Source organism: Onychomys torridus, chromosome 10 (assembly GCF_903995425.1).
Source record: "Onychomys torridus chromosome 10, mOncTor1.1, whole genome shotgun sequence".
NCBI classification, from domain to species: Eukaryota; Metazoa; Chordata; class Mammalia; order Rodentia; family Cricetidae; genus Onychomys; species Onychomys torridus.
In genome coordinates, this window is record NC_050452.1 from 4,903,236 (window position 1) to 4,916,577 (window position 13,342).

A 13,342-nucleotide genomic window follows, 5' to 3' on the forward strand; every position below is an offset into this window, starting at 1 on the left:
GCCCCACCTCATTTCCAGTTCACCACTTTATTGTCTGTGCCTCTTCTTTGAGGAGCAGGAATTCAGATGAGTTGCCCATTTCAAGGCAGCAGGAAAGCTGTGGGTCAGATCAAAGTTTGAGTTTCCTTCATTGCACACAGTAAAATGTGTTTCCTTTCTCAGTCTGAACCTGAGGTCCAGCAAGTCAAAGGGGGATGTGTGTTGCTGGGGTACAAATCTTCATGGAGAAGCTTTAATTCTTAAAATAATTCTATAAGTTTGTCTTCCTGTGTGTTTTCTATGAGGAATGGAACATGAATCCCTGGTTAGAAGACTTTTCCGTTATCAGTGCTTAAAGTGTAATGTGTTCTCATTTTATAGAACAGTGTGAGGTTACGTTGGAAAAATAAGGAAAATATTATCTCATTTAAGTAGTGCATTTTCTTGAAAACGATACATATTTGGATAGTATCCCTTTTTATATTCTGATATGGCAGGAGTGCTTTTTGTATTTATTTTCATATCTTTTTAAATATGAATGTTTCACTCTGTTCAAAATTAAGAATTTATTTATTCCATCTTTCTTTTAGCATTATAAAGTTTTGTAGAAATATAATTCTTCAATAAGGTGGAAAACATTTTACTTATTAGATAGAAACATCCATAGCCTTGCAACCTAAGCCTCAGGCCACTGACCTGACCCCCAGAGACCATCTCTTCCAGGGAGCCTCATACAGGATAGAATATACTATACTCAACCATGTTCAATATTTCAGAGGATCTCAGAGGAAACTGGTACCTGAAATGCTTAGAATATAGGATAGACTAAAAGTCCTCAAGTATTTCAACTAAGAACAGTCCGCATAACTCCACACCCCCATTCTGAATTCACAGCCCAAAGAAATAAAATCATTTCACAGAGACCTGTGCATCTCATTGTTGTAACGTTGTCTGTAGTAAGGAAGAAGTATTCACTGGTGAATGAATGAAAGTAATGGACTGAGGAAGTCATCCAGCTTTAAAAAAGAATGAAATCCCCCCTTTTCTTTAATATCAAGTGAAATATGCCCAACAGGTCAGGACAGACAGTGCATAGTTGTAACTCTTATGTGGAATCTAATCCAACAAGACATTAGAGAGTGGAATGGTAGATACCAAAAGTTTGGAGTTGGAGAAAACAGGAGTATGTTGGTTAAAGACACAGACATTACAGTTATAAGCTATACTTATTGATGTCATGTGTCATGATGTGCTTGAAACCTACTTAGAAAATAGTTGTCATAGTCTTACTACATACAGATGTGATAAAAGTATGGACTTTGAGCATGGTATTTCACAATGTGAGATGTCATAACATCACAGCAGGTAAATATTCATTTGTTGATTGTATCTTGGAAGAGAGAAACCTTCAGCTAACCCAGAACACAAGGACTGCCATGCCAGTGTTTCAGGGGGTGACAAGTGTGCTGACCCTTATTTCAAATTAGTGAAATAAATAACATGCTGCATTTCTTACCAAGGTGACATTATGGAGGGCAGCTGTAGTCGGAAGATTTCCTGTGTCCCAGCCTGCGGGTGGATGGGACAAATCTCTTCCACTTGAGTACCCCAAGTAAACATACAGAGGCTTATATTAATTATAATTGCATGGCCATGGCCCAAGCTTTTTGCTAGCTAGCTCTTATATCTTAAATTAGCCCATAACTATTAATCTATATATTGCCACATGTTCAGTGGCTTTACCTGTGTTCCATTACATGCTGCTCCTCAGGCGGCTCACTGGCATCTCTCTTTGCCTTCTTCCTGTCTCTCTCTTTGAATTTCCCACCTACCTCTAAGCTGCCTTGCCATAGGCCAAATGGCCTTATTTATCAACCAATCAGAGCAACACATATTTATAGCACACAGAAAGACATTCCCCCATCACTTCCCCTTTTCTGTTTGATCAAAAACCATCAACTTTCTCAATGCACTTAGAGGGCAGGTGAAAAAAGTGTTAACTTCAAGTGATTGGGAAACATTTCCAATTTGCAGCTTAGTGAAAGGCAGTGGTTTTGCTATCCGTTAAGATGTTGAGATCCGGGAGGAGGTAGGAATAAAGGAGGCTGTTGTGACAACTTAGCCCCACCTTCAGAGCACCAGCCTATTTCAAAGAGAAGGAATGAACACACTTGGCAACAGAAACTGGAAATTGAGAGACTACAAATTAAGGCTCTGTTTGCCCAGCCAGCATAATTTATTCTCCATTTTGGCACTGGCTACTCCATTATTTCCCCTTCTGCTGTTCCTGTCTCCTGCTCTCCCTTCAACTGAGGGAAAGGCGATGGACTTGGAACTGCTGTAAACGCAAAGCTGCTGAACAAACACTTCAGCCAAGGACCGCCGCTGGCATTCTGTTTTCCACCTGGGTTGTAGGCTCTGCCCTCTCTTCCTGGGTCTACTTCAAGGTTATTGAGAGTCAGTCCTTCCCCAGATGTCACCACAGTATGAAAAGGAAGCCTAAGAGACAGCCAGCCTGTCATGGAGTTAACCTCTGGTCCTTGTACATGGTGCCAGGTGATGTGAACTCGTCTCGCACGAAGGTTAAACTACCTGCACTCCATGTAAGCAACATCATAAGCTCCTTGGATACTTTCACATTAATTAGCCTCTCTTCAACAATAGGAAAATAAGATCTTAATTAATAGGAATTTAAGCTACAATGATACTCTGGCTCCACTTGGAGCAAAGGTTAATAATGAATTCACATGCAATTTGAAAATGTGACAGTGTTCCATAAAAATATCATTTTTATTGTAAGAAAGTTTTCTGTAGAGATAATTTTTAAAGCATGTGTAACACTGACACAAATTTTAATTGGTCTTGTCCCATTGATGAGGAAGGGTCTGGATCTTGCTAGGTTGTATTTTCCCCCATAATAGCCACTGTTGCTTCTTGTTTGTTTGTTTCTTTGTCGTCTAATATTATCCAGCTTAGTTTTTAAAGAATCTGGATGTGAGTGAACTATTTTTAAAGAAATGTCATAGTTTTCATTTCATTACATGTTCTTACTCCACACCAACAGGTGGACTCTCCAAAGGTCACTGCGAAAGCAGCCAATGAGTTACCAGTTAAGTTCACCAGGACAATCTGTGGAGGGCCGGCCCGAGCTCGGCCCAGCAGAGCAGCAGCACCGGTGAGAGTCGGGGTCCCCATTCATCCATGTGACACTAGAATAGACACCTTGGGAATACCGACTCCCTGCCCCAAGGTCAAGGGGGTATGATTTTGTTAAATGTGAACAGAAAATGTCCTGTCCACTGGTAAAATCAAAGCAGCCTACAGCATTTCTTACAGGAACAGAGACAAACACACATGCTGATAGATCTGATTCCTTTTTCCCCCTGAGAATATAACAGAGCAAACTTGGATTTCTTTCACTGTCTACAATCCATTAGGGACCCTTCCTCTGCATAAACTGCACTTTCCATGATTCCTGTATGCCAACCCTTACCATTCAACGTAAGGCTCGTGTCTGCTTGTCAGTAGGCTGTGTTTGGAATGGTTTGGGTGGAGAGTGACTTGCTCTTTGCAGATGACTTATGAAGACAACTGCAAAGGTCTTCCCTAAGCTGACATCCTATGATGGGAAAGCAAAGCATACAGATTTTATGTGGAGAGAAAAGTTTAATTATGTCACAATAGCCAGCATTTCATTTGGTTTTTCACCATTGTTCTCAAGCGGTTTGAAGCAGTTCACAGTGTGGAACAGGGTAATTTAATACCCCACCTTTCTCACCCTCCACCCAAGAAAAATTGATATATGGGGCAGCTGGGATGTTAATCACTAAACTGAGCACTGAATTTGGCTCTGAGCTTCTTGGCAGCTGAGGCAAAAATTAGAAGTAGAGTTATGCATTTCTCATCCAACCAGCAAACAAGTTTATCCAGAGAGAAATGTTGCTGTTAGTGCTCAAAGGAACCTTTTACATTTATTCAGTATGAAATAGCATTATTTGTGGTTTTATTTTAAACTTACATACAGAAATCTACTTCAGATGGGCATATTTTATAGCCCCACTTGTAAAGTTAAACACAAATACTGCTTGGTGACAAAATCAGAAATTCTAAGTCTTTGGTGTGTACTGGACTCTTCAGTCATGCAAGGCAGGGAGGTCCTGTGAAAGTAGACACCCAGGTTTCAAGTGAAGGAACACATTCGCTTTGACTGGCCTGGCAGTGGGATGTGTGGTGTGGTGGGACATGTGGTGTGGTGGGGTGTGTTGTGACATGTAGCAGGACTTGCAGTGTGGTGGGACATGTGGTGCCTTGTCCGCTCTTGCTTTAGCAGCCCTTGCTCCCTTCTCTGTCTTCTGACTCCAGAATCAGTTCTAATTCTCATCTCTAGGTCAAGTTTGCCTCTTAAATCCCAGGACCATGCAGTAACAGCTTATATTTTATGTGCAACATTTTCACTCATTACCCTTCTAGATTCCTCTGTGTTCATGAATACACCAATTATTTCTTGTCCTTGTACAAGCCATGTGTCCATCTTCCTTCTAGTGAACTCTTGAACAATGTATTTAATGTATTTATGGAAAATACTGCATTTATTCTGCCCCAGGTCTGCTGTGGACATTGTGTTTCCTCTGAGACATGGAATTACTAGATCATTGTGCAAATAAATATATGTTCAATTATAAAATGTCTACACATGGCCAGATGGCTTAGCAAGTAAAGAAGCTTGCCATGACCCCAGGGATGCCCATGGTGAAAAGGAAGAACTGACTCCCATAAGCTTCCCTGTGAACCTCAACACATGGGCCATGAGCACAGCCCCAACCCCACCAAATAAATAAATTTAAAATGTTGACAAATACTTCTGAAAAAGTGGCTGTAACTTTTATGTTCCCACCAATATGTGCAAGCGTTCTGGTATTCCTATATTTCCTCTCTAGCATTTTGTGTTGCGGTCTTTTACAGTTAACCACACTTACATGAATATTAGTATCAAATTCTGAGTCCAGCTATTTATTTGATGACTGATTGATTACACAGTGGTTGGTTACTGGCCATGTATGTATCTTCTATGAAGTGTCTTTTCAAGTGCTGTGACTCATTATTTCCCTTGAGTTCTGGAAATCCCTTCCATAGTCCACAGACAAGATCCTTGTCATATTTCTGTAATATGGCTAGTCTCTGCCGACTCACGTTGTTCATTCATAGTTGTGTTTTGACTCTCAGTTCCTGTGTATGCCATGGGGTGGGAGTTGAAATCCATGTCTTATACTTACCTTATTACTGCATCATTCCTTGGAATTACTATTTTTCTTTTCCTAACTGAACTCCTTTGGATGCTTTTTTGAAAATCAGCTAAGTGTGTCAGTGGGGATTACTTCTGGGCTATTTTCCTCCATTCTATCTTTCCTGAGATCAGCACCACACAACACATAAGAGTGTAGCTTTACAACACATTCTAAAATCAGGAGGGCGACTCCTCAGTCTTCTTTACAAATTTCAGCACTGTATCAGTTCAAGTCTTGCTCCCTCTATAAGATGTATTTTATTCCAACATGATATTTTCATTCTTTATTTGGGAATTTCATACAATGCACCTCTTTACACTAACTTCCCATTCCTCCCAGGCCCAACCCTCCCCTACCTTTGTTCCTTCTCCAGAAAAAGAAAAAAAAATACACTAAGTTCAATTTGTGTTGCGCATATACTCATTAGAGCATGGTCAAACTCCCAGTGGCCAACCCCTTAAAGATAACTGAGTCCTTCCCCACAATTTTTTAAATAAAATTTTCCCGTACAATATATTCTGTTTACCATTTTCCCTCATCTCCTCCCGACCTTTCACCCATTTCTCTATACCTTCTTTGTCTCTCTCTGTATAAAACAAACTGGCAAGTTAAAAATGACAAAAAAAAGAAAAAAGAAAATCAAACCAGAATAAAACAAAACAAACAGGGAAAAACAGAAAAAAAGCGTAAGAAACATATGTATGTGTATACATACATATATACATTCATAGAGACAAACACATGCATACACACAAAATCCGTGAAAACACAAAATCAGAAGCCATAATATATAAGCAAAAGACTCACAGGGTTTAAAACAAAAATGCCCAAGCAAAGCATTATGAGACAAAACATCTTCAAAATACCATTGTGTCTGTTTTGTGTTGGCCATCTAGTGCTTGGCTTAGAGCTGCTCTTAAGTGTAGCTGTATGCCCAATGGGACTCAGGAAAAATTGATTTTTCTTTTGCAAGCAGTTATCAACGGAGATAGCTTCTGGGCTAGAGAGGGGCCTCACACCCACTTACCCTCTCAGGGCTGGCACCCCATCTGGTTTGATCCTGTGCAGGCCCTGTGGTACATACTGCCGCAGTCACTGAAAGTTCCTATGTGCATCAGCCCTATTGTCTCCTCAGTGCCCTCCATCCAAACTGGCTCAGTCTTTCTGCCTCCTCTTCCATTGTTCCCTGAGCCCTGAGGTGAGGGACTTGATGAAGACATCCCACTTAGGGCTGAGTGTTCCCAGGTCTCTCCCTCTGCCATTGCCCAGTTGTGGGTCTCTGTATTAGCTTCTCTACTGATGGCTGAACAAGTAGTTAGGAGTCATTTTATTGCTAAGTTCTTTAGCAAAATAGTGTTTGGTTTTCTCCTAGGTCCTTGGCCTGTCTAGTCTCAGGTTCTTGGCCACCTAAGCACTGTCAGGCATGGTTTCTCTTATAGAGTGGGCTTTAAATCCAGTCAGAGTGGTTGGTTACCCCACAGATTTTATGCCACAGTTTCACAGTTGTGCAAACGGGTCACCATTGTAGACCACAGGGTGCGTAGCTAGGTTGGCATTTACTCTCTGCTGGTATGCAGAGTGCCTTCTAGTATGATTAACACTAGTCAGTGGGGTGAAGGCTCTAGTTAGGCACAGACTTGACATCTTCATGTTCAGTGAGATATGTAGGTGTTGTTTTTAGCAATAGGGCCTTACCCTCAGTTCATGGAGAGCAACTTGTAGCTTTGGCAAGAGCTGAGTTGTTTGGAGATCTCCTTGGGGCTCCTTTGGCCAGCAGCTCATTTAGATAGAACCCATTCCTGGCACTCGGTTTCATTTGGTGGTGAGAGATGTCTAGTCAGGGCTTTGTTTGCACACCCCCTCCCCCTTTATGTGGTGATTCCAGTTTAGATTGTTTTCATACATACATACATACATATATACATACATACATACATACATACATACATACATACATACATATTTTTAGGGATCTCCTACTGTAGGTTTTCATATGGTCCCCATCATGGTCTCACAGTGCAGCAACTTGGTGCTTTCCTCCATTTGTGCTGGTCTCACCAAAATTTTTTACTTTCTGTATATAGGCATAGTATATCTTCCCTTTAAAATTACCTAAATATTTCCTGTTATCATAAGAACTAGTTTTCCTATATGCTATAGTCATGATGGCCATGCAGAATATAAAGACAGGAACTAACATTAGTGAGTGGTTACTAAATCTCAACAGTCCTCTAACTATCAAAGGAACACTGCCACTCAGGTGTTCAGCAACATGAGTAGCTTTGTCAAAAATCAGCTCTATGATTGCTATATTTATCTGTGTTTAATTTCTTTTTATAAAATGGAATAAGTACTTCTATCACAGTAGTTTGTAAACTGATTTCATTAATAAGTGATATAATTATGCATGTAGATGATCTTAAAATTATGGTAATTATGGTATAAGTACCCATCTCACTTGTATATCTATTTTTTATATATCTGGGGTCACATAAAATTGTTTCACATCAAAGAGGGTCAAGGGTTGAAAAAGTTTATGAAGCCCTGTGTTAGAGAAAGCCTGAGATGCTATAAGCAGTTCAGTAATCAATTCTGATGAGTGCTCAGAAACCAACACTGGTAGAAATACAACCAATTAGCATGTGATGGCTCACTCTTATAATCCCAGGGCCCAAAGGCTGACACAAGAAGGTTGCCATGAGTTTAAGGCCAGCCTGGGCTATATATTTCTATATAAATGAATCACGGCCATTTCTGAGTCACCTGCTGGGTGACATGAATCCTAGAGAGATGAAACCTAGAGCCATCTTGGGCAGGTAGGTCACCCTGCCCAAAGATTTCCTTAAATCTCTGAATCAAATTCATGGTTTTTCACTTCTGAGTCTGCTGTGCATGATGCTGTGCCTGTCCCTGGGATGCTCTGAGGGCATCTGTACTGTTGTATTCTAGGGTGATCATCTTTATGTGTATGATTTCACTCTGTCATCAAATTAGAAGTTTTCAACCTTAACTTCCTCATGTTGTTTCCCTCGTTCCTTCTCTTCCTCCTCAGTCCCAAGCCCATGCATGTAAGATTATTTGACATGCATATATGGGCAACTGAGGCACTGTTTTTTTAGGTCACTCTTGATATTTGGACGTTTCTTTGGTCTGATGGCAGGGTAACTGTCAAATCATCAGTTTCTAATTAGCAATTGGACCTAGCCAATAAAGGTTTGAATTTTCCATGTTGTATTTTTCAGCAGAATTGGGTTATTTTTTCATATTTCTGCTAAGATCCTTTTTAATAAGGTTTAAATTTTCCTCTAAGTCCTCCCAAGTGTTTGGAATCTGTTCTGGCAGTGGAGTTTATATTTTTTCTGAATTAAAAAACTATTGTGTACCTGTGTGTTTCTGCATATGGGTTAAGTGCACATTAGTACAGGTGTCCAGAGGCCATGCAGTAACCTGGAGTTACAGGTGGCTGTGGATGCTGGGAACATGGTCTTAACCGCCAAACCATCTCTCTAGCTCCCTGGAAGTAGATTTATTCACTTATCTTGATCATAGCATGACTTCTATTTATAGTTTTTCTTCTGATCTGGTCTACACTAAGCATAATCTGAAATTGAAGTCTAAGTTGTTTCTCTTCCTTGTGTATTCCTTGTTAGTTTGAGACCCTTTTTAAAGTGGCTTTATATACTTCTGTCTAATTTTATTGTTTTCTGTCTATTTCATCAGCTTAATAGCAAGAGGTGGTTGGAGACCCATTATGAGTGGCCTGAGTAGAAGTGGCACTGGTATTGTCACAGCTCCCCAGGTGACTGTGATGTGCATTTAAGGTTAATAACTATTCCAAAGATGGTCTTCTGGAGGCAACACTGTTGACATTTAGAGTTGAGCTATTTGATGTAGGATGACAGTCCTGTATGTTGTAGGATATTAGGCAGCATCCTTGGTGTGTAGCCAGCCCCTAGATGCTAATAGTACTTCCTCCTAGTTGTGACAACCCAAATATTTCCAGAAATTGTTCTCCCTTGTGTGTTTTCATCACTCAAAGTTGAGGCCAGTGTACCACTGATAGATCACTGCACTGCCTTATACTTTCACTGCGCATGTGAACCAGCTGTGCCAGTGCACCACTGATAGATCACTGCACTGCCTACACTTTCACTAAGCTTGTGAGCCAACTGTGCCAGTGTTATACAGGTTTTGAGTGACACAGAATTGCAGCCACACAGACACCCCAACTTGAGAGAGAGTTATTTTAACATGATCATGTTTGCCTTCTGTTGTGGTCTGATGTGAGATGTCTCCTATAACCATCCATGTTGGAATACTTGGTTCCCAGTCGATGGTGGTTTGGGAAGCTTGTGGCTACTTGAGGAGATGGAGTCTTATTGGAGGAAGTGAGTTACTAGGGAACACTGATGTTTTGCAGCTCAGCCGTCCTTCTGTTCACCCTCTACTTCCCTGTGTGGCGGCTCTGTCACCAGCTGGGCTGCTGCTCCCACCACTGTGCTGTCTTTGCTTGTCTCCATGAAGAGTCCTTTCTGCCAGAACTGTGAGCCAGAGGAAACTCTTCTCCTTTAAGTAGTTTTGTCAGGGTATTTATCACAGAGAAGAGGAAGTGACCAACTGACCTTCTCATGTATGTCAAACAATTTCTTATTCAGAGATCAGCAAACATCTCAGTGCCAAGGATCAGTCACATGTACTTAAGCAAACACTTTACCATGGAGTTACACTCCAGCCCAGCAAAATTTTTCTTAAGTCTCCAGATTGAAAATATTTTTGGTTTTATAATGCATAGTTTTGCCAGAACTAATTAACTGTGCTATTTCAGTGCAAATAGCAACCATAAATGAAACATAAACAAATGGACAAGGCTGTGTTCTATGGTGATATTTTATTTGTGCTGAAATGTGATTTTATTTGTATGTTAATAAAGTTACCTGGGGGGTCAGAGCTAATAGCAAGCCATAGCAGAAGTCTGGCAGTGGTGGCACACGTCCTTAATCCCGATCACATGACAGGCAGATCTCTGTGTGTTCAAGGACACCACCAGCATGGAGACACACACCTTTAATCTCAATACCAACCAGAGAAGACCTGGAGGTCTGTATAGACAGGCAGTGATGAGGAGGTCATGTGGTTGGGTTTATAACCAATGAGAAGGCAGAAAAAAAGACACACAGAAAGTAGGTCTCTTTCTGAGGAGAAGGACGGCAGCAGCAGCAAGTGGTAAGAAGGCAGTTTTAGTTTCAGCTCTTAGCTATTGCTCTGATCTCTTGGGCTTTTAACTCTGCATTTGGCTCTGTGTTTCTTATTTAATAAGACTGTTACATCTACAGTGTCCCAATAAACTATTAACAAAACATGCAAGTATTTTGTGAAGAACATTTGTAAGCTTATCTCATAGCCTGCCTTGCCAACCAGTATATCAACTTCCTGTGTGATGTCACCAGTTGTTACTGAGACACTGGAAAAGTCACAAAAGGTCCCTCTTAGAATCTTAGTGTGATCTGTCCCTAACTAGGTATATATCCAACTTTCCAATGGTTCTTAGCCTTAGAAATGTATTTGGTCGTGTGTTTCTTTCCCTTTATGTGGGAATGATTTGGTATCCTGGAGGAAAAAAAAGTCACTTATTTTCTTTTAGTAATTAAAACTGTCAGTAAAGTTATTCTCATTTGAATTTCAAATAATAATCAGCTTCTATTTTATGAGGAAAATCTCTCTTAAATGTATCTTTTGAGCTGGGGATTTAGCTCAGTGGTAGAGCACTTGCCTAGCAAGTGCAAGGCCCTGGGTTCATTCCTCAGCTCTGACCAATAAATAAACAAACAAACAAATAAATAATGTATCTTTTGTTTAATTTCAGTTTTTGCTTTGTGCATTGAGACAGGATCTCACTGTGTGGCTTGGAATTCAATATGTAGAGCAGGCTGGCCTCAAACTCAGAAGTCCTCTCAAGTTCTGGGATTATAGGCATGCACTGTGCCTGGCCTACCCACATCTTATGTTGAAATCCTTTGTGACCTTTGAAAATGACCATGTGAGGGTAGGGGGAAGAAAAGCTGCCTGAAAACTGGCAGTTCTGAGGATGTGGTATGATGGATGAAGCTGACAGAGAAGAGGATAGACCTCGGTCTGCTTTCTTAAAAACGAAGCTATCCTTTTCTGAATTACTCAGTAACTGGTAGTAGGAGAGGGTATGTCGGAGGTCACCAGAAACAGGACAACCTTGGTCCTCCATCAGGTCTAGTGAGCAGTCAACAGTTGTTCAACTATTCCTGTTTTAAGACATATGAAACAAAATCTGCCTCTGCGCTGTCATGATGTGCCAAATGTCCAAAGTCATTTTAATGACTAGACTTGCTTGCTGTGTTGTTTTATTTAGCATTGTTACAGAGTACATGATCAAAATCTGGATAACTCAAATATAACAAAATATATTTCTTTCATAGGAAAACTCAAGGAGAAAAAATATATATGAGTATTCAGATTTTTGGAGTGAAATGCAGAGTCTTCAACAGACACCCAGCTATATGAGTTTCCAAACTTCATATTGTAAGCCCTATCCAGACTGCACCAGTAGAGGTACAATCAGGAAGCCAAGGTCTTCAGTTCTGAACAGATACACTTCCACTGGTGACATGAGTGTCACAGACTTGGACCGTCCTCCAAGACTTTGGCCTGCAGTTTTCCAGTTGACTCTCAGTGATGAGATGAAGACAGAGGTGTACTACTACGGACTCACTATAGTTTTCCTGCTGACATTAGTTTGTCTCGCTTTGTATCTTCTCTGATGTCAAATAAATCAGTTGTTTTCTTTATAACCAATTCTTCAGGATTCCATCTCTTCACAGGTGTGTCTCATTCTTTCTTTAGGGTTTTCTCACCGACATTTTCAAGGTAATTGGCTAAGAGAGAGAGAGAGAGAGAGAGAGAGAGAGAGAGAGAGAGAATATTTTAACAAAATTTTGGACACACTCTTAAGAATTAAAATAGTATTTTAATTTACTATTGGCTTTTTATTAGAAAATATTTCACCACACACTTTTGAAATACTTTTAAGATCACCGAGAAATCCAGAAGATGTAAATCTTTTTGATCAAAGATAATTTGAAAATTAAGATATATAGAAGGATAACTTATCCCACAAGAAACTGCCATAGTTTCATTAAATAGAGAACAATACATTTTAAAAGCTTTAGGCAACCTAATATACTACATATTCAATTTCTAGAACACACTCCCCAGAGCGAGGCACACTTTATAAAATGTGACAGCCAAGTGGCTTACCTTACTACAATAGGGACATTCACCAAAGAGGACGTTAAAGCTCTGTCTGCTGGTGCTCAGCCCCCTCAGCCACTGCATAGAAGAAAGTGTGGGTCAGCATCAGTGGACACATGCCGCCCCAGATTGACTCTAATTTTGTTTTATGAAAGGGAAACCTTTTCTGAGCCCATGCCCAATTATTGCTATACTGAATAATCAGGAAAACTTCTAGTATATAAGCAAATTATGGGCCCTTTCAGATCTGACTGACAATTACACACTTACATGCAAAACAGACACACAGAGACTCATACAAGTTCCTATGGTTCACATATCTAAGCCAATGAATCACAAGTCAACAATTTCTCTATAAAATCCATCTTAGGATTTTAAGATTTTGATCTTAACAGTGGGTTAATTTCCACTGCACTGATTACAAGTATGAGGCAACAGTTTTGAAAAATTAAAATGATAAATTCTAGCCTGTAAAGTAGTATTCACTGGCTAACTAATTAATTAACTAACAACTTCCTTACTCCATTCCTGCCATCACCCTCATCTAGCAGATCTAGAGATTTTGCATAGTGCTGGCAGACTAGGAAGATTTCAGTTATACCTACCACCAATTTTATTATGTGTCAATATGCTATCATGAGTGTATTATAGATTGTTTTTCTCCCTGGAATTCTCTGGCACACTCAATAGTACCCAAGATGAAGAAATGAAGCCTGTGAGCATGTAAAATTAACTAGTAACAGGAGTTTGTGGCAAAGGAGGGAAATACTTCCATAAACAGATTTCAGATTCTGTAT

General features: G+C 40.1%; 2 protein-coding genes across 3 annotated transcripts in view; one reads left to right on the forward strand and one right to left on the reverse strand.

The window, feature by feature from the left end:
* Positions 1-12,089, forward strand: part of Vrk2 (VRK serine/threonine kinase 2) — a 139,366-nt gene extending 127,277 nt beyond the window's left edge. For both annotated transcript variants that reach the window (XM_036201492.1, XM_036201491.1), the window contains exons 12-13: positions 3,044-3,154; positions 11,714-12,089. In XM_036201492.1, the coding sequence (XP_036057385.1) occupies positions 3,044-3,154; positions 11,714-12,055 (453 nt within the window). In that variant the 3' untranslated portion in view covers positions 12,056-12,089. The remainder of the gene's footprint in view (positions 1-3,043; positions 3,155-11,713) is intronic.
* The window catches only part of Fancl (FA complementation group L), an 88,811-nt gene continuing 87,085 nt past the window's right edge, over positions 11,617-13,342 (reverse strand). Inside the window, exons 13-14 of the mRNA XM_036201493.1 lie at positions 12,552-12,623; positions 11,617-12,169 (exon numbers count right to left, since the gene is read on the reverse strand). Coding sequence (XP_036057386.1) covers positions 12,134-12,169; positions 12,552-12,623 — 108 coding nt within the window. The 3' untranslated portion in view covers positions 11,617-12,133. The remainder of the gene's footprint in view (positions 12,170-12,551; positions 12,624-13,342) is intronic.